Raw genomic sequence first — 27,466 nt, forward strand, 5'->3', positions numbered from 1 at the left:
TAAGTATGGGAGCAAGTTCTGCTTGAAGCTTTTTTAACACTATAATTGGGATGCTGGCAGGGCTAGTTGCTTTACTGGAATCAAGGTTCTTGATTAGCTTGGCGACCTCATGCACGGATATTTGTATGTTACCTAGCATGTTGTGTGTTATAGGAGGAAATATGAGGAGTTGATGGCCTTTGTTGCATAGGGTAGAATTAGCTGCAAAGTTCTTTGCAAATAGTTTGGCCTTGTCTGATGCTGACGAGATGATCTCTGGTCCATTGATAATGGTTGGGATAGAACGCACACTTCTGTTCAGGATCCTATTTATTATTTGCCAAAACTGGTGGGAACCAAGCCGCTGATCAGCTACCTTGGATTTAACAGACTGGGCATATAGCTCTCTTGCATTTTTTATTAGTCTTTTACAGTGGTTGCTGGCAGTCCTGAAAGCAGCTTTAGTCTCAGTGCATCTATTACGTTGGTAGCTATGGAAAAAGTGATTTCTGTGCGCGATAGCAGCAGCACTTTCTGGGGAGAACCATGGCTGGCTGTTAGGTTTTTGTTGCAAAACACCCTCCCCATGTTAAGAATGGATTTCTAAATAACATTATATCAGCACAGTACCTTCTCTGCATAAGTACCAGAAAAATTTTATTATAGAAAAAAAAAAAAATTTATTTTTCATATTAGTGTTAAAAAATTTTTTTTAAAGAAATATTCATTCTAGAAGATTACCATAAGTTGAATGTTTTTATTTGCTTTTCTTCTTAAAAGATTAGTAACATCCTCCATTAAAAAATTGCATTTTTTTTGTCTTCATTAAAACAAGTTGCTTTTTTTTTTTTTTTTGGTCAGCATTTTAAATGTGTCAGTATTTTCACAAAGATTTCATTTGACACCTTCCAGCTATTTACGGGTACCAGTGGCCGTTGCAAATAAAAACATGACACCTCTATATAAGTACGACAAAATCTTTTAAGAGTTCCATTAAAGAGAGATAACCCTAAAAGTTTATCATAACATGGTATATATGGCAAAATCTTTTAAATTAGTGTATTATAAAAATAAAATAAAGCATAATGAACACTCTCACAATGTACTGTGATTATCGGCATTACCCTATATGCATCCTCCCACATGTTTTGCATCCGGTACATATTGATGGCTGCCTTTGCATTATTAGCCTCTAACAAGTACAACTCAGCTTGGCGTAGGTCTCCTTCCATCTCCAGTTCCTTCAAGACAAAAATATTTGAATTTAAATTTTTAAGTTTAGAAAACCAGTACAAGGCAAAATTTTTTTTTAAAAACATTTATTTGCTGATAATCAACAACTTGTAAGTTTCGGTGATATATATAACACCCTCATTAGAACTAAAATTAGTTTGCAAATTTTTTCTTTTTCTTCATCCTTCTTTGTGGCATGCTGTTACTACAAAAGTGAACAATTTTCTACTCAGGATGAAATCACATGACTTACGTGAAATGAATTAATGAATTTTTTTCCTTGGATTATATCATCAGATCACCAAAACTTAGTTGATTATCAAAACTGGTTTAAAAGTACACTAAAATGCAAAAAAAAAAAGAAAAGAAATTTCTTTTCTTTCTTTTTAAGTTTAAATACTTATTAATTTTGGATTTTAAATACTTTATCAGAGATTGAAAGAGTTTTTTTTAGTTTTGTTGGTCTCTCTTTTTTTTCTCTCTCAGAAGTAAAAAGTCCATCCTCATGTTGTTTTATCAAAATTGTGCCTGTTATTAATGCACATAGAACTCTCTAGTAAGCTGAAATACATGTATAAGTTAATTTCTTCATTTTTTTTTTGTATCGTTGCACTACTTATATAATAAATGCTTGATTTAGCTTCAATCTATGTCCCCCATCATAAAATTTTCCCTACAAGTATGCGTCTAGCTACAACAGCTCTCAACAGTTACCCTCACTATTTACCTGCATCTAAAACTAAGTGAAAATTTCATGAGCAGAGTTTCTTCCCTAGAAATGTCTGTAGAACACAATATCATGGGGCTGTTTCCCAGCTGATTATGACATGGTTGTTTTCAAGTCTAATGTAAATAAGTTATTGTTAAACCATCCTGTTAAATATCAGGTTCACAAGACAGTTCTTGCGGTTTTAACTTTTAAATTCAGATGAACATATCTCAACTCAAATAAAAATTTATTGATCAAAATAAGACCATTGACCATCAGAATCAACACACTTTTTCCAATGGAAAACAAGTGTATTTATGCCAGTAACATAAAAATCTTGTGTTCTGGTGGTGATGAAGTCGCTGAAGACGTTTTTGATATTACTTAGGTTTTTGAAGCATTTCTTACGCAGAAAGTTTCCAAGATGCTTGAAAAAGTGGTAGTCGGTAGGTGAGACATCTCAAATGAGGCAGAGTTTTGTAGCTCAATTCATTCAACTTCTGCAGGGTCGGTTTAGCAACATACAGTCGGGAATTGTCATGGAGGAGAATTGGGCCTTTTCTGTTGACTAATGCTGGGTGTTGTTGTCAAAGTTTCTGATGCATTTCATCCATTTGTTGCCGTAAGGGTTTTGCTTGCATTAAAAAAACTAAAGGATGAGACTAGTTGCAGGCCATCAAACAATCAGCATGATCTTTTGGTGCAATTCTGGTTTCAGGAAGTGTTGTGGAGTTTTCTCAATGTCTAACCACTGAGATGAGTGTCACCGGTTGTCATAAAGAATCCACTTTTCGTTGCAAGTCACAACCCAGTCGAGAAATGGATCGTTCTTGTTGTATAAAAGAAAGGAAAAATGACACTTCATAATGACATTTCTTTTGGTTGTCGTTCAATTTGTGAGGCACCCATTTATCAAGATTTTTGGCTTCCCAATCCCTTTCAAGAGGTTGGAAATTGTCCTATATGCAAGTTCTTGAACAGCTGTGCATGGATTGCCTTCCAATAAGGCTCTAAACTGATCATCATGGTGTTGTGTCACTATCTAACACTCATTAATCCTTATCTTTGAATGGTTTCCAGATAAAAATTTAAAAAAAGAAAACCACACTAGTGAACAAAACATCTTTGTTGATCACAAACCTTTTATTGTCTTATTTTTTATGCAAACATTAGTACCAAAGTAATACACCACAATTATTAGCATTGTTATGCTTAAATTCTCTGTCCACACATTACTAATTTGAATGAATTAGAATATCAAATAATCTTATTTTTAACATGAATTAATAAAACAAAATAACTGTAAAGAGAGAGAGAGAACTTGAATGCCTACTAGACACTGTCAATTTCCTAAGGTCTCTGTGTATCGGAGTTTGTCAGAACAACCTAGTATGAGGATAATTTTCCCTACAAGTAAACCCTGACTAAATATTCATGGCCCAACCTCGAAATAACTAATCCACAGTGGTTTTATGTGAGGAATGGTGCATCTTCTTCAAGTGATGTTACCTATAGTAACAGCACTAAGTTGGATACTCCACCAGACAAGGGGAATTCTTGTCCTGGAAACAAGTAAAGCCAAGAGACCACAAGAAAGATATATCATAACATATTGAACTGATCAATTGGGGAGAGGAAAATTAATATTCTGAACTTCTTTACTAACTCAACATTTGAGATGTAAGAGAGATTTAATGGAATATTCGAACGTCTATGTATATCATATAGAAATCAAGTGTTAGCCTTGAGGAAAGTGCCCGTTGCTTTTTCAGAACTTTGAAGTAAAATGACACAAAAAAGAGTAAAAAAAAAAAAAAATTTGCAAACAAAATTTTACCTTTGCTAATTCACAATAAGTTACTTCTAGCATATCACTATGGTACTGCTTGACAAGTCGAATGATATCCGGATACATTTTCAATTTTTTGTACATGTTAATAGCACGGTCAGGTTTCTCCACGGCCACAAACAGTCTTTAAAAGTTTAAAAAAAAAAAAAAAAAAAAAATGAATAAAATTTTAAAATCATATTTAAAAATGCTAAAAAATTACAAAAATTACAAACCTATGTATATATTGTGTGATATTGTTTTCCTTTACATTACTGCAGTTAATTATACGAATACCTTGCACCAAATTAGATTTAGAGGTTTTAAATTATGAAATAATTCACCACTGTATTTTGCATGTCGCATGCATTGAAGAAGGTTCAATCCACAGTGTGGGCGACACTCAAAATGCAATGCTCTATTTTATATTTCGAGGTAAAACCTCTTTATCAAATGGTAAAGTGTTTTAAATCTCTTGGAACTCATGTGATCTTATGTGCTGGTGATATTGTTTTTCTTTATATTACTGTAGTTAACCATACAACTACCTCACAGCAAATTAGATTTAGAGGTTTGAAATTATTAAATAATTCCTATTAGATTTATTTATTATTGACACTAATTATTTATTTATTTACTTTGAAGTTATTTGGTGTGTATCAGATTAATATTAATTAATTAATTTAGATTTATATTAATTTATTATAATGTATTACTGTCATTTTCTGATGTTAAAATTAAAATTCAATCAATTACAATTAAAAAAAAATAAAGCAATCTTTTTTAATAGTTAATCTTGCTTTATTAATCTCAACTTCAACACAATGCGTTATATATGGAAGGGAACAGATCCCAGTAATTAGATAAACAAAGTAAATAAGTTTGAAAATAATATTTATTATAAAGAAAAGGCTAGAATGGAACACAGTATTCAAAAGTTAAAAGTGAATACATAATGCAATTTCAGGAATTTAGTGAATTGACCATTTTGTTTAGAAATAACTAAATAATGATACAACTAGTTAGGTCAGATACCAGACAATGTAAATTAAGGAATGTCCTTGTTTTTGCCAAAAACATATTTAACATATATGTAAATCCATATGAGGAGAGCACATGTTTGAGCATGTTTTTGACGTCACAAAGAAAGATAGTTTTCAATATATTCAGTTAAGAGGGCCCGAAATCAGTCAGTTCAGGCAGAGTTGAGCTCAGAACTGTCAGAGGAGGAGAGTTAGCTGAAACCCTTTTGGAAGTGACCAGAAAGGGAAACAAGAAAATGTAACTCCGAAGGGCAATTGAATTCCTGATCATCAATCATCTAGCTAGGAGAATAGACATTATGTATTTTGTAGACCTTTGTCTTTGTTGTCATCTTTCAACCTGAAAGGTAATGTGATTTTGTTTATCATATTTGTAAAAGAACTTTATATGAAACACCCTCCTTCCAAAGTGTAACGGAATCTCCCTCCTCAAAAGTGCTAATGAAGTTCCCCTCCTTCACTAAATAATAAATTCTTATCTCCTATGTGTTATGAATATGAACTGTGTGTAATCCATTATAAATGTTGCCCCCGTTATATGTCCTCAATATGCACCCGCCTGCTACACAAGAAATGTCATGCTTCTAAATTTTTTCCATAACGACATGTGGCATAACAGATAAAGTGTCAAGTACATTCTTTTGAAGATTGAAGGTTTAATATTTAGTGCAGGTGATGCTAAGAATACAACTGAGAATTATTAAAACTTTGATATAGCAGAAGATTCTGACACTCCCTGAGAATGAATTACTCAGTCTACAAAAGATGCTAGAAAGCGGTAATCGAGTGGAGAGTAAGTTAGTCTTGATAGTACAGCATTCAAGGTACATTCAATTGTCGATATCTATTTGTTACCTTGTACCATTGTATGTTGAGTCTCATTATTTTATACTGATTATATTCACCCAGGGATATATTAGATGTCTACCTGGTCATGGCTGATGGAATGAAAGCATGTTATCTATGTGGATTAAATAAAGAATTCCATTTGAAATTTCTTATAGATTCAGAGTTTGATAAGATAGACCTAAAGAAGATTGAAGTTTACACTTACAAAAACATTGTGAGAATAACCTTGAAGATGAGACCAGTAGTCCAAATAATCCAATACAACTTCTACACAGTGATCTAAAGTGTGTAATCAGGTTTCATAAAATATTTCAAGGTAAGACCTCTTTTTCAAATGGTAAGTGTCTTTAATCTTCTGAAACAAGTGTGGTCTAAAGCACTGTTATTAAGAAAATGTTAAATAGCGTTTTTATATAAATATTTTTGTTTTGTAAACATAAACAGCTAGCCAGCAACATCTCATTGATAGAAAACAGCAGTCGACTTGTTGATACATTAAGTAATCAGTTCAATGAGTAGTCGCGTCTCTGTAGTAACAGCAGTAGTCATCACAGAGACCTTAATTGTCTTTTTGTGACTATAATAATAATGGAAGCAATTAAAAAGAACAAGAAATAACTCCATTATTTGCTCTGGGCTGTATCTTAGTTTCTGTTTGATTTATTTGGTTTGGTTTTTATAGAAAGTTCATCTAGCTTACTGGAGATTCTTCTTGGACATTTCCTGTCAAGGTGGTGGAAAAGTTTTAACAAAGAAATCTATTTGCTTTGATGTTGAACATCCAAAAGACAAGATATATTTGGCCTTTTTGCTACATGACTTCCTGCCGGGACACAATTTTCTGTACTACTGATGGAACAATTCCCAAATTTTTCCCCGATTCTGATACAATTACTGATTCTGTACTAAATTCTCGATTTCGATCCAATTATATTGATTCCAATTCAGATTCTTTTAAGATTTCAAAATATTTAGAGATTTATTGCTTTTTACAAAATTTCTAATTACTGTAAAAACGCCCATCTAATGTCCACACACAATTTTGCAATTATCCTCGAGTGGCATTTGGTCTTGGTAAATGACAACTCATTAGTAAAAAAACAATAAAATCATCATTAACCTCATTACATACATCCTTTCAAACTTCTTACCTTTCAGCCTCTTTGTATCGGCCTTGATCTTTTAATTCATCAGCTTGAGTCACATACAACGTACTAACATCATCACTATTCATAAATGTTGATGCCAGCTGCATAAAAGCAAAGAAAAAAGAAAAAAAATAACAGGCATATAAAATAAAATTAGCATTTCTTCTAAACAATTCTGCGAGTAGGGCCACTTTCCCTAAATGGTAGAGTTTACAAAAAATATAATGTACCCATATTACTCACCGAGTTGCCAAGAATATATATGCCAAATTTCATAATTATTGGTTCATTAGAAAAAAACTTACTACAATGTTTCAATATATGCACCCGCTAAATGTTAACATTTTCCCCCAAAATAATATAGCCATATTGTACCCTTTTTTCCTCCTTCAATGATGTTCAATTAGCGATATTACCAAATTTGGTCGTTCTGGGTCGCAATTGGTCTCTTGGTGCTCGGTAGTCACCCTAGAAAAGGCTCTTGGTATTGAAAGGTCAAATTACAACTTCCCCCATGTTGTAAAAAGATCGAAAGTGCAAATCCTCCGGCACTGGTTGACAAGGTCTGTATTAGCGGGAAGAAAAGATTAGTTAAACCAAAAGCAGATAGAATAACACTTCGATGCCAGGTTTTTTTGAATAACATAATTATCTGCAGAAGAAAAATTATACCGTCTGATTCTTCACAAGTTTCGTCTTAGGCCCTTAATATTTATGTTTGGACGGCACCCTCTGATAAAGTCCAGGTGATTTTCAAGTTTAATCATCAACCCTAAGTCTGGGGATCAGTTTTTCAGTGATGTAGAGTTCAATGGGGAGCAAATCAGAGTCTTGGTCTAGTCCAGTTGAGTCGCTTTCTGAATCTCCCAATGTACTGACTTATATGGAGAATTCACTGGGGGATGACTCTGACCCTCTACCAATAGAATTTAACTCACAATTCTTGATAATACATTATTCTTCTTGCTATATGCAAGGATCCACTCTTCTGACACTCGCAGATTCATAACATACCCATGTCCTTCTTCTTCACCTACTTTCCATCTTCCCCGGCTACCATGACAGAGGTTTTCCCCCTAACATTTAGGCCGATCCCCCGAAATCACAATTCTTTTTTATTTAATTTGTTATCAGTTCCAACCACAGAAAAGAGGTTATCGGTAGGTGTTTTAATTAACAATCATCACAGTGGATGGGTGTGGTCATTTCAGTATTTGATAAGCAATGAAACACTTGACAGACTTAAGAATTCGGTTAGTGGTGTTAGCGGCATCGATTGACCCACTCAACATTTTGCTTATGCGATAATCAGTGTCTGAACAACAATTTCTCATTGATCATCCTTGTTTCGATATTGGTCAAAGGTCTTATGTTATTTGTCTGGACACGGCTCTGTGACAAGACCACCTTCCACGAGAAAGATATTTCACATCGCTGAATAAAGGGCCATTAAAAGCATCATCCAATTTTTTTATTTCACAAATCCTTGGAAAATAAAGTTATTATCAAATACTATTAAGTTTTATTGGCAAAGCAAATGACTCAAAGACTTTCTTTAAGAAAATCCAGAATATTTCTTACCAATCCCTTTTCTTTTATGACTTCTACAAACAATTGACACAGTTTGAACCCTCTGCTTCTTCCCGTTTTCCTCCTTTATCTTTTCTTTCTTTCCTTTTTGGCCTTTTCTTTCCACTCTCTTTGTTACTAGCTAAATTTTTACATTCGTCTCTGTGGCACATCAACCCTTTTTAAGCTATCAATATTGTCACAATTTTACTTACCATGTTGCTTAAAATATATAAATTTCAAAATTCAACAACAGAAAGTAGGAATATTGCATTTAAGTCTAAGTTGGTTGCTTATTCATAATTACTTAATGCGGGCTCAATTTTTTTTTTCTTAAGAGGCCTTGATATTTTTAAAAATATATATTAACAATTATTTTTATACCAACAGAAATATATATATATATATATATATATATATATATATATATATATATATATATACATACATACATACATATATGTATGTGTATACAGTATAATCTCCTACAATAATGAACTGATCATTATAATTTGTGATGGCTCTAAAACATGATAAAAAAAAATCTCCCAAGGGTGTATACACAATTTAGTGTCAATTGGGCAAAAAGTTTTCATATTCATCAAGTACATATATCAAATGAGAATTTTTCAAGTAATTTCATAAATTTGACTTAAAAAAAAAAAAGAAAAAGAAATTAGGTTTCAAAGATCCCACAAAATAACCAAAACAAAATAGATGTCATTGAGTCAACACCATTTGACTTTCGATGCACATGGTATTTGTAAACAAGCAGAAAAGAAAAGTGTTTGTTTTCTTTTTTGTCACAAAATCGATTTTTAATATAGAAAAAGATTTGTTTGGAGAGAAGTGAAGCAGGGATATATTACATATTTATTTTTTATTGTAGTATGCGTTTTCTTTTATTTACAAAATTTTTCAAAAAACAAACAATAAGATCATATCCCTATCATTCTAAATTCTCGGTGCTGACTCAAAGGCGCTTCTTTTGTTTTGCATATTTTGTGGGATCCATGAAACCTCATTGACCCCCCCCCAAATACTCTACCTTATGGGCTTCTTGCCACATACCAGCATTGTTATACATATCCACCGCCTCTCGCATACAGTTGGCCTCTATATAAAGTCGTTCTGCAATCTGGAATGAAATGTAAGAAAAACAATTATCTAATGATGACTAATTGTAAAATAAGAAGGATGTTGTATTTTGCTTGAAGCATTGTGCATAATGTATAAGGAGTTGTGTTTGAAGGCTATGATAATGCAGTCTTGCAGAAAAACACTGTTGGGCACAAGACAAAGTAACAAGAATAATGACAATAAAGAAAAATTTCAATAATTTTCAATTATAATTTATTTATTTTACAACATAATGTGTCAAACCAGGATAGTATTGTGGTGTTAAGTTCTCTAAATTTTCGAGGTAAACCTCATCTTCAAAAAAACAAAAAAATTTTAAATATGAACAACCATTTGATGGAGGCCCGTTGAAGCAATAGCAGCACAAGAGAATAGGTTCACATGTGTACTTAAATCATTTTGAAATGCAGGTTGGCATTTATGTTTTTCATTATTAAATTAGTATTATAATTATATTATTAAATTATTGCTTGAATATTAAGCAGTTATATTATTATAAATATTTATTTAGTTATTTATTATGCACATGTACATATGCAGATTTATGTCTTTTTCTGTTTTGTAAGTAAGATCTAAGGGAAGTAACTCACTTTCACAAAATGTCAGAGAAAGCAGAGTTTGGAAGTTATGTAATTGTAAAATATTTTTTGGTAGATACCACCTTTCTCTCTCCTCCTACTCTAATTATAATACATTTAGTCCGGGAGGTGAGGGTAAGTTGACATATACAGCTGTTTATATTACATTAAAACAAATATATGTTTCATTATGTTATTAAGGAGGAGAGGGTATTGATAGGAAATCTGGTGTTCCCCATGAACAAATATAAACAGATATGGGTTTCATTATAGTGTTGAGTTGGGAAGGAAAAGACAAGCAACTTAGTGTTGCTTGGAATACATCAAAGCAAATATGTGCTATATTATTATACAAGTAGGACCCATTAACCAGCGTTGTCCGGTGGAAGCATGCCGCTTTCCTCTTGTAGAAAAATTTAAAGTACGGTTGTTGTTGTTGCCCAACACCCAACCTCCTCATGTTAAGAACAGCTTTAGGAATAGACACCCTCAACTTCCGAATGTTAAGAATATTAAAAAGAAAAGAAAAGTGGTCCTGTTTACTAAGACATTCATTCATTTTTGCATCTTATAATTTTGGACATTCATACCAAACATTATAAAAAGAAAGCTGGTACAAATTTTTTTTTTAATGTAACAATACGTAAATAATGTTAATGTAAGTAATGAAAAATGTCATAATTTACGACGCTAAAACCAACAAAGGAAATTATAAATTTTTTAAAACAATGCGTGGTAATAATGTACGCGTAGTTAACCGTGAGGGTATAAATACGTAAATATATGATCATGAGCATTTTAGAATCGTTTATTTAGTTTAATATTCATAAAAATATTGTTTCATGTACAGTAAACAGCCATTTAAAATTTTTCTTTGCATGTTTTATATGCAATTCATTTTATTTCTTCTGTCAAAAAATTATAATCAATATAATAATCATTTTTTATAATGAGAAAATTTATAAATATTTAAAATCTTAAAAAGTGCAACAAAATGCCAATTACATTTTTATTAGTGCATAAGGCACATCTGATTGAGTATAAATAAAATATTATTTCTTTTTAATTCTAGTATCTTCCTTTTTATAGTTTAATATTAATAGTTTTCGGTAAAATAATTTTCCAGTTGAACATTTTTCTGTTGAGGCAGACATCTTTTTCAAAAAATACCTAACTTTTTAAAATTATATTTATCAACAACATTAACAACAACAGAAATAATAGCATTATATTTATTAATAATTTCTATTGGATATATGACCTGATTTTTCTCAATTATTTGTTCCTTTTATATTTTTCAAAAGAAATGCCAATATTGTAAGATATTTTGGAATGAAAATTAAAATTATGGGAAATATTCCTAACAATTCAAATATAATGCCCAAAATAAACTTTAATAAAAGTGTGCACAATAGCTGTTTTTACATTGAAATTTGTGCAATTTTTTTTTTGTATTGAAATTCATGGTACTCTTGCATAATTTGACCTGAATTCTCGTGATTTCCCGTCAAGCCTGGATCAGGTGAGACCGATAATCATCGGTGTCAGCCTAGCGTTGTTCAAATGTTGAAACGCTAATTCGACTTTAAAAAGTTATTTTTTTTTTATGTTTTTAGTAATTTTGTAATTTATGATTAGTTATTTTTAATGATTTATTTATTTAAAAATTTTTTTTTGTACTTCAATTTCTGGGAGTTTGATTAGGCAATGAAAAAGCGATATGTAAATGAAAGCAGACGACATTCGAATTGGAAGAAATCGACTGAACCCCCCAAAAAATGTTGACAAACAACTATATTTTCAGACTCGCCAAACAGGAAAAAATGACAGGCAAGGAAATAAATCTGTGCATGCTAGAAAAACAACGAACCACATTGAGAGGATGTGGAAGGAAGCAAAACGAGCAAGAATGTGGGACCAGCCGAGAGCTTCTGGGTCCATATTTACTTGAATTTATGTGGAGACAAAAATTTGGAAACGATCCTTTTGTCTCCATCATAAGTCACATTTCCAAAAGCTACCCGGTTGGGAGGTTTCCTTCCATCTCCCTCCACCACATCACCTCCCTCTTTGCTGTCGATGGCCGATCAACAGTCAACCAAAGTAAAAGATTCCTAAGGAAATATCCTCATCAAGAAAGTTCTTCCGCCGACAATTAACAACCGTTAAAATCAATTTTTTTTAAATAAATTAAAAAAAATCACTATTTCTTGAAAAAAAACAAACAAAAAAACAACCATGTTTTTCTATTTCTGTATAATCCTCCACCTAACAAAAACAAAAAAAACAACCTGACTGATCAAAAAGTCTTGAAAATAAAATAAAAAACAAGAAAAAAAAAATATGGTTAAAGAAAAACAAAAAAAAAATGTTACTTACACCTACCACTTATACAAGTAAACAACGACAGGCAGCTAAATCCCACCCTCACACAGTAGAGATCTCTAGATGTAAAAGATCTTTCTACTCCAGTAGTTTCTTCCCCAGAACCGCTAAACTCTGGAATTCCATTCCAGGCCACTGCTTCCCCAACTGTACTGACATGCAGAAGTTCAAGTGTAACGTGAACCGACATCTTGCTGCCCAAATCCCAACATAGTAGTTGCTGCTCCTGATAGTAGCCCCCTACACCAAAGTGGCAATGTGCCTTGTTTGGGGTGAAAATGTAATAAAAAAAAATAACTAAATTAAAAAAAAAAACAAACTTTTCTTGAAGATAACATTTTTTAAATAACTTGTTGATAAATATTTTGCAAAAAAAAAAAAAAATAAATAAATTAAATAAACATATTTGTTTTTTCAAGGTAGGTTTTTTGTTATTTTTTGATAATTTGCATTTTTATTTTTTTTTCGGTTTGTTTTGCTTTTTTCCTTAGTCTGCGTCTGTTACGCTGCTCGGCTAACACGATGATTGCCGGCCAAATTCATAATTTCAGAATTAATTCGCTGAGGATTGTAATTTTCAAATATAAATCTATTTATTTGAACACATAAATATTTCATTGCAGTAGGAAAAGTTCTAGTGACTTTTTCCAAGTGCTCAGTATTTTATTAACATTCATTACAATGTTCGAGAATTGAAGAGTCAGTTTTTAGCAAATTTTTTAATTATTTGAGTGTAAATAGTTTTTTTAAAACTCTAGTATCTTTCTTTTTAAAGTGTAATATTGATCAATAGTTTCAGAAAAATAATTTTCCGGTTAAACATTTTATTGCACATTTATCTGTTGAAGCAGAAATCTTTTTTCCGATTGAGTTATAATGATTCAACAGTGCCATTGTTTGCCTGCAGGGATACAGTTACAACCCCATGCCACGCCAAGGTGATGGTTGAATGTTAAAGGAGAAAGCCACCACTATTTTGTTTTCTATTTAGATTGGATATATGACCTGTTTTTTGCCAAATTTTTATTTCCTTCATAACTTTTCAAAAAAAAAAAAAATTCCAACAATGTTGGACATTTCGAAAGGAAAATTGACATTAGAAATGTTGGTGTGACTGACAATATTCCACTTGTTATTATTATTTCTAACAATACAAGTATAATGCCCAACATCGATTTTATTCAAAGTGTGCAGAATAGCTGATTTTACTTTGAAATTTGGGCCAGAAATATTTTTTTATTCAAATTTTCACCCTAAACAAGGCACAGTGCCACTTTGAAGTAGGAGGCTACTATCGGGGACATAATTTGCAGGGGCATTATGAAGGGAGATGAGTAGCAAGATGTTTGTTTACATTGCAATTGAACTTCTGCATATCAGTACAGTTGGGAAAGCAGAATCCTGGAAGGGAGTTCCAAAGTTTAGCAGTTCTGGGGAAGAAACTTAGAGTAGAAGGCTTTCTTACATCTAGGGATCTCTACTGTGAAGGGGTGGGATTTAGCTGCTTGTCAGGTTTGCCAGGGGTGTTGACATTGAGGGGGTATAAGTGCTTGTAGTTCGTCAGAACATTCACCGTTAAAGTACTTGTAGAACAAGCAGAGGGATGCAATATTTCATCGATGGGACAAAGGCTGAAGCCTAGATGACAGTTCACGACCTATCAGGTTGGCAACTCTCTTTTGAACCCTGTCCAGAAGTGAGAGACTAGTAACAGCTGCACCATCCCAAATGTGACAACAATACTCCATACATGGATGAATGGTGGCCTTATAGAGGTACAGGATACTTTCAGGCATAAGTAGTTTTCTAGCATGGTAGAGAGAGCCCAGTTTCTTCGCAGCAGCCTTGGCAATGCTCTCAATGTATCTATTCCAGTTCATGTTCCCTATAAACATCAGACCAAGCAGTTTAAAGGAAGTACTTTCGGGTAATGTGTTCTTGGCCATTGCTATTGGTGGTAGAGAAGGTTTCTTGTAATTATTGAAGGAAACAAGCTTAGTCTTGGCAGCATTGAGTGTGACCCTCCATTTTTGTCACCAGTCCACTACAGATTGGAGGTCATCCTCTAGTGTTTCTGCCATTTCCTTAGATATGTGTTCATTTATTTTCCCCTCGTGCCTGCTATAGAGTGTGGTGTCATCAGAAAATTTACCAATCTCAAAAACAATTTTATCAGGGATGTCATTTATGAATATCAAGAATAATAAAGTCCAAGAATAGACCCTTGAGGTATTCCTGCGTTTATATCTTATTGTTTAGATGTACGACCATCAAGGACAATCTGGATTTTTCTCTTACTTAAGAAGGATTTAATTATATTATGTATTCTTCCAGTAATAACATATGATCTAATTTTTCTTCAAAGACCATCGTGCCATACCCTGTCAAAAGCCATAGATATATCAAGGGCTACCGCTCTACTCTCCCCTATTTTGTCCAGTACATGGTATATATGTTCAGAGATTACAGTTAGGATATCTGCTGTGGAACGAGCTTGCCTAAATCCATATTGATTATTGGTCAGGAGTTTAGCAGCTGTAAGGTGATGGACTAGAGCTTGATTATTTAAGGACTCAAATATTTTGGTGAAAAGCGAGAGGAGGCTAATGGGGCGATAATTTAATGGATCAGTTCTTTCGCCAGAATTCTTGAAAACTGGTACCACAGAAGCGATTTTTCAGCAGTTATGAAAACAAGATTCATTGAAGCATTTGTTGTAAAGTTTGGAGAGAACTGGAGCAACCTCAGCAAAGCATTTTTTTAATAGCACAGCCAGGATGAGATCGGGTCCACATGCTTTTGAGGTGTCTAGGTTTGTTATGATACCTTGTACCTGAGAAGGGGTGATTTTCAAATCGTCTAGTGTGGCGTCTGTCTGCAAAGGAAAGTCAGGGAGAGAATGGTGTGCCGGGTCCAATGTGGAGTAAGAGGCAAACCAACTGGCAAGCAGGTTAACCTTCTCGATTGTTGTGCAAACAACCTCATGATTGTTTGATAGTGGGGGAATTGTTGACTGCCCATTATTTACTACTCTGTTCTAGATTTTCCAAAAACCACGAGTTCCTAATTTCTGTGCTTCGATGCGTTTTCTGGTTGTTTCAGTATATTCTGGCTTAGCTGTCGCTATTTCTCTCTTACAATTACTTCTAGCTTCTATGTACTTCGTCTGTTTGAACTGAAATTATGTCGGTTGAATCTGCAGTGTGCATGCTGCCTTTGAGCAATGGCAGCTGCACAAGTAGAAGTAAACCATTGGGGAGAGTGGGGTGTGCTATAGAATTTCCATATGGGAACATTTACTTCAATTGCTGTTTTGAACCATTCAGTGGTTTCATTTGCGCACTGTTCAGCTGGAAGATAAAAAGATATTTCCCCATGAGGCAACTTTAATAGTATTTTCAAGTTTAATTACAGTTTTACAATTTTTTTTATTAAATTGCTAGGTGAAAGTACAGAATAGATACATAGCACCCTCTTGTCTCATGTTTTATCTGGTTTTTTTTTTGTTTTTTTTTTTTTTTGGGGGGGGGGGTAGTTTTTTGCCGGAGTGTAAGTAATTATTAATAGGAAAATTGGTGAAAAAACACTTTACTTTTTTTTTGGGGGGGGGGGGCTGGATTTAATAAACAAACAAAATGAAAGCAAAGCAAAACAAAACAAAAATTTGGTGCTTATGCACTTGTTACCGTTATTTAAAAAAAAAAAACAAAAAAAAAACAAACCGGAAAAAATTAAAATGCAAATAATCAAAAATAACAAAAAAAAAACTACCTTGAAAAATGAAAATATGTTCATTTCATTTTAGTATTTAATTTTTATTTTTTATTTATTTTTTTGCAAAATATTTACCAACAGAAAGTTTTGATTTTTTTTCTCCAAGAAACGTGTAATTGTTAGGTGTAAGTACAAGTTTTTTGTTTTGTTTTGGGACCACATTTTTTTTTCTTGTTTTTTATTTTTATTTTCAAGACTTGTTGTTCAGTCAAGTTCTTTTGGTGGCACTGTCCATTTGTACATCTCCAGGAGAAACCATCCTTTACACGCAATCTTTTTTTAAAGTAAACATTTGTGTTCAATGTTGCATTATTGTTGCACCTCATTTTTGGGACAGTCATTTATTCTCTATATTGTCTGCATCGATATTTTCAGTTCTTTTTCTAACATCCTGTCATTTTTCTGTTTGGCAAATTTGAAAATATATTTGTTTTTCAGCTTTTCTTTTCTTTTTTGTGTTGGTTTAGTCGCTTTCTTCCAATTTGAATGTCGTCTGCTTCCATTTAGATAGCACTTTTTCATTGGCTAATCAAACTCCCAAAAATTCAATTAAAATAATAATAATAATAAATAAGTAACTAATCAGAAAATAAAGTCACCCTACCCCCTTAATATCACCTTAAAAATTACTAAAAACATGACAGAAAAAAAAAAAATTAAATAAATAAAATAAAAATTCGAGTTAGCGTTTCAACATTTGAACAATGCTCGGCTGACACCGATGATTGCCGGTCTCGCCTGATCCATGCTTGACGGGAATTTACGAGAATTCAGGTCAAATAATGCAAGAGTACCATATTTTCTTTTATTACGCACAGCAAAGTTTCATGGTTTTAAAAAAATATTTTAATATTTTTAAAAATTTTATTTGAGCATAAAACCGCCAAATCACGATAATACGAATTATTAAAGGTTTATCACAATATTACGAATTATTAATGTTTCAAATATTTTTTAAATATTTAAATATTTTAAAATATGTTTTTAAAAATATTTTATTTCAAGTTTTACGCTTTACACACGACAAAGTTTCAGTTTTTTTTTTTAATATTATATTTTTTTCTGTTAAGACAATAAAACTTTCTGGAAATTGTTTCTTTTTTTCTGTTAAATAAATAGTTATAAATATACGCACACACACACATATGGTACAAAACGTCATCAACGAAAGAAAAACACACGCTGCAATGTTCGTGTGTGCGACTATTTATACTACCATAACAGAACATTTAACTGTCTGCTAAAACTATTACTACTATTACTACTACTCTATATCTCTATAACAGCATCTGAGCATTCACTGACTGCTTGCTAGAATTAAAGAGAGAAAGAGAGAGGTGAACAAGGAAAAAAGGTAGTGTGTTTATATATACTCTCTCTCTCTCTCTCTCTCTCTCTCTCTCTCTCTGTATATATATATATATATATATATATATATATATATATATATATATATACAAACATACTGCCTTTTTTCCTCACTCACCTCTCTCTTTTTCTCTCTAACAAGCAGTGAGTGATGCTGTTATAGAGATAAAGAGTAGTAGTAATAGTTTTAGCAGACAGTTAATGTTATGTTATGGTAGTATAAATAGTCCTCGGAAAACTTTTAAAAAACGATTTTGTAAAAAAGATTTTTTTAAAATCGATATTATATCAAATTATATAAAATAATATCTGAAATGAAACAGAAGAACATGGAGATTATTATTATTACAATTCAAAAAGGAATTCGTTAAATATTTGGCGAGGAAATTAGAAATTTGTTTTTTCAAGCAGAACCTACGGCGTCATTACGCAATTTTAGTCTCGCAAGTAACATTTTGTTGTCGAGCAGTCACTTGCTCGACTAATATATTTCTTTAGCCTTTTGGATCTATCCAGGTCAGTCATTGTCTTGGTAAACTGTATTTTATTATTCTAACTAAAATTCCAATCCCTTTGCTTATTTTTCTGAACAAAAGTAACATCTTTCTGTTAAAAATTCAATCTTTCTCTTTCTTCTCTACTCAACCCATTCTTCTCAAGCTGGAGACACACACACACACACACACACACACACACACACACACACACACACACACACACACACACACACAACTATCTTTTATATAATAGATTCCTCGAGGAATGCATCAGCCTTCTCTTTTCAAAGTAGTACATAATAATGATAATAAAAATGGCTAAAAAAATGTTAATACCTAAATTTTTTTATATTAATTATCTGGAGTAACGCTGGTCAAGAATGTACTAACTTTGTGAGTACTTGTTTTGAAGTCTTTTGCTTTTAGTTGGACATGTATTCAAACAACTGCCCTTAATATAATAGAAGATATAAAGATGGACAGATAAGAAAAAGATAAACGAATAAAAGGAATGAATAGACATTAAACAAGCTTACTAGATACAATAACAATCTATCAAAATGGCAATATAAACACATGGAAAAGTATAAAGTAGATATAAAAACCTTGTGTTCACTGATGGATGCATAATGGTCTGCAATCTTCCTGTAATAACGTGCAGCCATAGCAGAATCTTGCATTTCCAAAATTTGAACAGCTTTCTTCCATTGGCGAGAACTGATGGCAGCTTCGACAGCCTTTGTTATAGCCCTGCTCAGAAAAGAAACATGAAATAATTTAAGGTGGCTACTTTAAGTTGGAAAGGAAAGAAAAAAGTAAATAATTGTTAAAAATAATTTCTTTTTTCTCCTTTGTATACTTAAAAGAAAACAGAATTTCCATGAACAGAGTTTCTTTCCAATAAATTCCAACTCGTGGAACACATTGCCATGGGACTGCTTCCTTGCAGATTACAACATAGTTGTTTTCAAGTCCAATGTCAAAAAATACTTAAGCTCCATTTATATCCATATCGAATGCTCTGAATAGTGGTTCTTTGTGTCATGCAGAGTTAGGTTGAACTTTCATCTCAATATATTTGAGGTGATTGGTATTTGCATCTGCTGACCTTACGTCGACAGATTTGCAGCATAAGTTGGAGATTTTGTACGATTTGGGGAATTTATCCAATCATTAAGACCGTTACTCTTTTGTTTTTCTTACATCTTATATCTTCCAAAATAAATAATGCCACTCTTTTCCTCTTTGTTTTTTAATCTCTATCATTTTCTGTTTTCTTTTGAAGACAGATGAAAAGGCTTAAAGAGTATTTTATTCATTTTTTTTTTCATTTATTTACTTTTTTTTTTCTCTTTGTAATAAAGTATCATGTTTCCTCTGAAGTTAATCTTTCCTTTTTGTTGCATGAAGAATCTGCTTATATATAAATCCGTGAATCGAGGTCGGGTTAGATATAGGCAGATTCCCATAAAATACTGTGATTCGGTAAAATTTTATTTGTCTATTAATAATTTTGTATGTGTGCAATTAGTTGGCAATAAATTTTCTTTTAAATGGAAATCGCTCTAGACAAGACATGAAGACACTTGATGTAAGGAGCTAAAAAAATACTACTTTAAGGTCAAAAACTAATAAAAAGTATTAGAGAGATTCTAATCCAGAAAACAGCAATTTTCTGATGGAATGTGTTAACTAAAAGAGAAATTAAAAGAAGCACGAGTTATAAGGCTGCCAAAAGTAAACCCAAGATCCACTTTGTACTGTATATTTTGTTTATAATCCAAATATGCTTGTAAATAACATTATGTATTTTTTAGGCTATTAGTAAAACATTTTGTAAACAACCCGTTTTTTTTTCTTAATAAAAATCTGCGCAAGAAACGTTATAAATAAGATTTTGGATTGCTGGTCATTCCAAGAGAAGTAAGTCAAAACTTGTGAGTGAAAACTCTAGATGTTATCTGGAGGATCTGTCAACAGCAATGTCTGTCAAACATGGTTGGAGGGAACAAGTTATAAGAATCCTCTATAATATATTATATAAATCTCACCTGTCTGTTTAAATGTATGTATATTTGTATGTCTGCCTAAAACTTTCAACAAAGATGACAGATTTTCATGAGATCAGTATCATTTTGAAGCGACCCTTCAGACGACAAATACTGAAAAATTGACTAAAAACATTCATTCCTTCACCCTCAACTGGGGACTTTTCTACAAGGAGGGGGTCACTTTTTTCACCGATATTTTTGAAAGTCATCCCCTCTTTTCGATTGACTAGCCTTAATTTAAACCTTTGCCACTTCTGTTTTAGCGATGGACGCAACGGCAAAAAATGTTACTTTTTTTTTCCACATTCTTTTCCTCCTTCGCAATATGGGTTCAAGCCTGTCTGCCTACTAGCACATTTTTTTTTTTTTTTTTTTGCTCAACACACACTTCCAAACACCCAGGCAATGCCGGGCACCCAGGCTAGTATATTAATATAATGTAAATACTAATAAATACAAGGTGCTTTAAATAAGTTTCCAGACTTTTTTAGCATAGGCATTTAAAATTGTCATAGACTTTTGAAAATTCAGTATGTTATTGCTATACATCTCATGAGATGACTGGAATTGACAAGATAGACCTGAAGAAGGTCGGAGGTTACATTGACCGAAACATGAAAATCACACTCAAGATGAGAACAGTAATCTGATAACTACAAATAATATGAATCACTTTTCATTCTTGTTAGCTCTTTACATCAACTGGCTTCAAGCCTTGTCTGGAGAGATTTCCATTAAAAATAAAAAAGGGCCCAAAGAAGATAAAGCCAGAAGTAATATTTTGTTCTTTTCTCTACATGATTTAAAGTGACTGTTCATTCAATACATGTCAGCATGTAAAACATTAGTATGAAGGCGATTATATTGATATAGTGGTAGCAAAATATTTTTCAAAGTCAGTATTTATTGTTTGTGTTTTATAAACAAAAAAAATGATGGAAATACTTACCCGGCTTCAATGAAGTGATTGATAGCTGCATCCAGTTGTTTCTGCGACACCAAATATTCACCCCACTCCTCTTCCAGTTTCACAACCTCCGTTGGAAACATATGACGGGCAAGCTCCACAGCTGAAAGTATAAAATATTCAGGTAGATAAGTTAACTAGTTTTGATTATTGGGTGATTTTAGATTAGTAGTACTGAAAATGTTCATGTATAGGGGACTGCTTGGCGAGGTCAAGAGGTTAAACGACAGAGATTTAGAAACTGCGGCAACAAAAGTAAAGTGACATTGCAGATAGAAAAAGCGTTTTTGTAAGAATTTACCGGTTACAGCAAATAAGAATAAATTCATTTCTCTCACTCAGCTTTTACAGACATGTCTGGCAAAAAACCAAATCACTTCCAAAACACCAGACTGAGGAAACTACTTGGCATAAGTTGGCAGGAAAGGATATCATCAAGTACAGAAGTCCTCACTAGTGCCAGACTCCCAAACATCCATACCATCCTGACAAAAGCCCAGCTTTGCTGGTATAGTCATGTAGCCCACATGTCAGACTACAAGAAGATTCTGTTTGGTGATCTCAGACATAGTCAGCATCTTCATAGTAGACAGAGAAAATGGTTTAAAGACACTCTAAAGGTATCACAGAAGGTTTTCAATGTTCAGTTGTTACCTTAGAAGACAGTTTCAGATAAGACCAAATGGCATGCCGCTGTTCATGTAGGTACCTGCCAATACGAAAGTGACAGTAAAGCTGCTGTAGAGAAGTGCAGGCAGAACAGGAAGAACAATGCTTTGAAGCCTCCTGGCACCTGCTACCATTCCCTGTTCACACTGCAGCAAAATTTTCCAAGCACATATTGGGTTAATTAGCCATCTCTGCACTCACTGATGATAATTGCCCCACACCAAGATGATCTTCGGAGTTCTGACAAACAACAACAACAACAATTTGTCACACACAAAAAAAGTCTTAAAACAAAATAATTCCCTTTGAAAGAAGAAGCATCTATTAAGGAAGTAATTTTCAGCTTCTCTGAAATTTTCATTGGAATCGATAGATGTAAAAGTAAAAAAAGTTTAATCAAAGACCAAACAAAATGAACTGGCACTTTCAAAACATTGAAATTGAGACATATCTGAACCTAACAGAAGTAGCTATTTTCATACGTTTTGATCTGTCTTCAATATTTCATTTTTTTTCTTTTTTCTAAATACAAATTGTAAAACTTATATTAGATTGACAAGAAGGTTCTCGTGGAATTTTGTATTTTTTATTTCAAATGATGTATTTTCAAATAAATTTTCGTTATAATACCTTTACTTTATATATCATTTTCAAATAAGTTTTCGTTATAATACCTTTACTTTATATATCATTTTCAAATAAATTTTCGTTATAATACCTTTACTTTATATATCATTTTCAAATAAATTTTCGTTATAATACCTTTACTTTATATCATTTTCAAATAAATTTTCGTTATAATACCTTTACTTTATATATCATTTTCAAATAAGTTTTCATTATAATACCTTTACTTTATATATCATTTTCAAATAAGTTTTCGTTATAATACCTTTACTTTATATATCATTTTCAAATAAATTTTCGTTATAATACCTTTACTTTATATATCATTTTCAAATAAGTTTTCATTATAATACCTTTACTTTATATATCATTTTCAAATAAATTTTCGTTATAATACCTTTACTTTATATATCATTTTCAAATAAATTTTCGTTATAATACCTTTACTTTATATATCATTTTCAAATAAATTTTCGTTATAATACCTTTACTTTATATATCATTTTCGCTCTACCTAATCATTTAAATTACAATCGTTTTGAAACAATTATGTCTTCTTTTCAAAATTTTGAATACAAGACAGAAAAATAAAGCAAATTGACACAATATTCTTATTTCAATTCAAGCTAGGCTGAAAAGATGCTGAAACAGCTTGTGACATCAATAAAGCATTTGGCCCAGGAACCACTACTGAATGCACAATGATGGTTTAAGAAATTTTGCGGTGGCAACGAGAGTCTTGAAGATGCTGAGCATAGTGGTCAGCCATGTTGACAACGACCAATTAAGAGCCTTAGTCGAAGCTAATCCATGCACGGCTGTTTGAAAACTTGCTTCTGAATTAGACGTAATATATATGACAATTTCCAACCACTTGAGAGATTAGAAAGACAAAAAAAACCTGATAACTGGGTGCCTCACGAATAGAATGAAGACCAAAAGAAACGCTGTCATGAAGTGTCATCTTTCCTTCTTTTACGCAACAAGAACAATTTATGGAAAATGATAAGGTAGTAAAATAATTATTAATGAAAAACAGTTTTTGATAAAGTTTATTTGAGGAATAACATTTGTCTAACATTATAAATTATGTTCATTACATGACATAAGCAACAAAACTTAATTATCTCCCATGTCAGTTTATCTCTTTTTTTATCTCATCTCCTTCATCTTTCAGGATGCTTCATCACCGAATCTACATTGCTTTTTTCCAGTTCTCTCGATCTCATATGGCAGTTTGCAGGCCCCGAACACTTTAAAATCATGTGTCCTGTAGCAGGTTGTCAATGTAGGTCATTCTTCTACTACCAGAGAACTAGCTTGCTGGCTTCCTCTTTACTTTGTCTCATGCAGTGACCGGTTACTCTCATCCTTCTCTGCTGTACTTTCAGTGATACTCGTGGTAGGTTTGTTGTGTGGCTCCTCTATGATGTATTGAGAACCATCCTGAGCATCCGTGTGTAACAGCCATCCAGTCTCTTCTTCAGCGGATTTGTAAGAGTCTATGCCTCAGCACCATAAAGAAGGACTGTTTCTACTGTGGCAACAAAGAGTCTTACTTTCAACTTTTCTGAGAAAGTGGATGACCATATCTTCCTCAACTTGTGACTTGCACTCCATGCCAGTGCTTTTTTCACTTCAAAATCTTTTTCAGCACTCTCTGACCATGCTTCAAGGTACTCAAAGTTTTTTAAGTACTTTTTTTAGCAAGCGACTGTGATTTCATTTCATTCTACAAATTCCTTTTTTCATTAATAATGATTTTTCTATCCTATTGTTTTTCTTAATTTTTGGATATGTTACTATTTGCACAATGACAATTATGTAGGTACCATTTGTTTCATTTGAAATTCAATATTTGTTTGTTCAATATAAAAGCATCAAGGAATCTAATGATTTTTTAATAAAATATTTACACCTTAAACATGGTTTCAAAAGCATGTTAACCAAAATTTCAAATTTATTAAAGATGCTGTCAAGAGCTTTTGCCAAATTCCATTACTAAGGCTGTGACAACAGCATATTCTTTTCATTCTTTTGACTCTCGAGTAGGATTCTGAACCGAGAACCACATCAGTCTATATAAAAAGATATAAGATGTTAACGGATATATACTTGAGAGTCAAAACAATGAAAAGAATATGCTGTTGTCACAGCCCTACTTATTACTCTACCACAATCACATGCCTAAAGTTCATATTAAAGAGGTGTTCTCCATCTCATATCATATAACACCTGACCATCACCTCAATAACAATATAAGGACATTTGTAAGTATATATATATATATATATATATATATATATATATATATATATATATATATACATAAAACAAAAAAACTTTCATCTGAAATTAATAAAGGGGGAAAAAAAAAGTCAAGTTTAAAAAAATAAATGAATAAGGATTTTTAATAAAATATTAGCAGGGGCACCCGGTATTGCCCGGCCATAAAATATGCTTAAATACAACATTTTAATTCACGCAGATTTCGTATTTATAGTTATGATTTCCAAAGTGAAAAGAAAAATATGATTCGAGTGCCATCAGCTAGAATTGAAACTGAAACTAAAATTAATAATGAGGATGATTAAAACGTTATGGTGATCATTAAAAAAGAAAGAAAAGAGAAAAAGAAAAGAGCAAAAAAGAAAAAAGTAAAAAGAATAGGAAGGGGGATAGAGGAAAGAGCAGATAATATGGAGGTACACATAAAAATATATTATAAAAGGGGTGATATGGTTTCCGTTCTGCTAGATCTACAGCAGATGTGCTTACAGTTATATCTCATAGGATTAGCAAATCTCTCGACAGAGGCAACCTTTCTAGGGCAATTGCTCTTGACATATCTAAGGCCTTTGATAGGAAGGGCACGGTGGATACTAGTAAGCTGATTGGCTAACTAAAATCTCAATAGAAGGTGCATATATAAAAACAATAAACAACCACAAAATTCGCGCATAAGCCTGAGGAGTCCTAGAGTGGATGAAATGCAGAATATTCAGTGTAGCTTAATCGCCATATATATTTATAACTTACTAACTAGCTCTACCTATGTATTGAGCACTTTTGAAGTAAATACTTAGTTATGCATAAATTTATACTTTCGTATATCAATTTTATGTGAGTAAATGAAATAGTTATATATATATATATATATATATATATATATATAACCATGTTTTTGGTTGACAAGATTTAAGCAAGGGCAGGTATCAGACGGTCTACAGAGTTTTATAATTATATAGTTTTACATCTTAAACATAATTTCAAAGACATTTTGTCTGTTTATTCAGAATTTCAAATAAATATTGTCATATGTTTGCCTGTTTCATGATTTTTGTAATCTTTTAACAGACATCCATCATTAAATAATTGTTTCTTGGCCATTACTAACTAGCAGAGCATTACCATTGTCTACCAAGGAAAGACTATCAGGAAAGGTGCGCACAGTATATATGATGTATGGAAGTGAAACCTGGCCAGTGAGGGCTGAGGATATGTGTTGCCTGGAGAGAACTGATATAATGGATGTGTAACGGGAGTCTTAAAAACACGATTAGATCTGATGACCTCAGAGGAAAATTAAATAACTGGACAGTATAGGAAGATATCCGCAGAACAGAAAACTTTGTTAGTTTGGTCATATTGAAAGAATGAACTAGAGTTCTTGGGTTAGTAGTGATAGAACAGTTGAGATAGCAGAATTAGTTAGCAGGGGGAGGTCTAAGGGAAGCAAAAATTTGAGAAGGGGGATAATTAAATACCTGGCCAGAGATAGATTAGTTTGGAAGTCGATTTATAAAAGTTGTTCAACACATGCCACATATAAAATGGATGTTAAACTGACTATGATAAATGTGATGATTTGAGTAATAAAAACAACTAGCCTGCGTGTGTGTTGAGCAAAAAAAAAAAAAAAAAAAAAAAGGGTGTAGTAGGCAGGCTCGAACTCGTGATGTGAAGGCAGAAAAGAAAGTGGAGGTGTATGTAAGGGTGTTGATGGAGCACAAAAAAAAAAAAAAAAAATAGTAGTAAGCAGGCTCAAACCTGTAACGCACCAGAGGAAAAAGAGGTGGAAAAAACAAACTATCTTATCGATGTGCCTACCGTGGTTGTGATGTCACGGGCAGTCGAAATAACGCCTTTTAAGCGAAGTTGTCAACGCGAGGGTTGAATGACTTGCAAATGATAGCAAAAAAAAAAAAAAAAAAAAAAAAAAAAAAATCGACCCTCCCTGTACAAAAGTGCCCAGTCGAGGGTGAAAGAATTAATTTTGGCCAATTTTTTCAATATTTGTTGTCCGAAGGGTTGAGCTTCAAAATGATACTGATCTCATGAAAATTTGTTGCCTTTGTCAAAAGTTTTAGGCAGACATACAAACATACATACATACATACATACATACATACATACATACAAACAGACAGGTGAGATTTATATATAGAAGATGACAAGCTGTAGTTATTTCTGTGTACTCTACCTGGTTGGAAACTCTTTCCTTTTCTGTAATATTGCAAGGCACGTTGATATTCTTTAATCCTTTCGTACAGATCACCAGCCTGAAATGAGACATGAAATGATAAAAATGCAATCACATTTTCAGTTGGCAGAAAGTAAGAATTACTAATTCTTGCCCAAAATACCTCCTATATTAAAAAAAAACAAAAATAAAGAAAAATCTGTACGATATATGTACACTGGATGAAACAAAAATATTATATTCCAAAAATCACGTAAATTGATCTAGCAGTTTTATTTTTATAAAGAAAATCATTTTTAAACGATTAATGAGAATTTATATGCATTACAACATAAATCTCACAAGTTTGATTTATTGTTGAGTTATCTTCCTTTGTTTGTTTTTTGTTTTTTTTAGATAATTTTCAAAATGGCAGACAAGAAAGCCATTGTTTGGTTACTCATAAAATTTTATTTTCTTATTTAAAAATAAAACTACTTGATCAATTTACGTGATTATTGAAATATGATATTTTCGTTTTGTCATGGGTACGTACACCATTCAGATTTTTCTTTATTTTTTGTTTTTAA

The 27,466-nt window shown here is 32.4% G+C and overlaps 1 protein-coding gene across 1 annotated transcript in view; it reads right to left on the minus strand.

Annotated features, from left to right (window-relative positions):
* LOC145261148 (intraflagellar transport protein 172 homolog) overlaps positions 1–27,466 on the minus strand; it is a 265,859-nt gene that overhangs the window by 77,007 nt on the left and 161,386 nt on the right. The window contains exons 26-32 of the mRNA XM_080119448.1: positions 26,898–26,976; positions 21,101–21,221; positions 18,706–18,850; positions 9,407–9,496; positions 6,793–6,890; positions 3,759–3,894; positions 1,104–1,220 (exon numbers count right to left, since the gene is read on the minus strand). Coding sequence (XP_079975574.1) covers positions 1,104–1,220; positions 3,759–3,894; positions 6,793–6,890; positions 9,407–9,496; positions 18,706–18,850; positions 21,101–21,221; positions 26,898–26,976 — 786 coding nt within the window. The remainder of the gene's footprint in view (positions 1–1,103; positions 1,221–3,758; positions 3,895–6,792; positions 6,891–9,406; positions 9,497–18,705; positions 18,851–21,100; positions 21,222–26,897; positions 26,977–27,466) is intronic.

Source organism: Euprymna scolopes, chromosome 37 (genome assembly GCF_053919585.1).
Source record: "Euprymna scolopes isolate OS-2025 chromosome 37, ASM5391958v1, whole genome shotgun sequence".
Classification (NCBI taxonomy): domain Eukaryota; kingdom Metazoa; phylum Mollusca; class Cephalopoda; order Sepiida; family Sepiolidae; genus Euprymna; species Euprymna scolopes.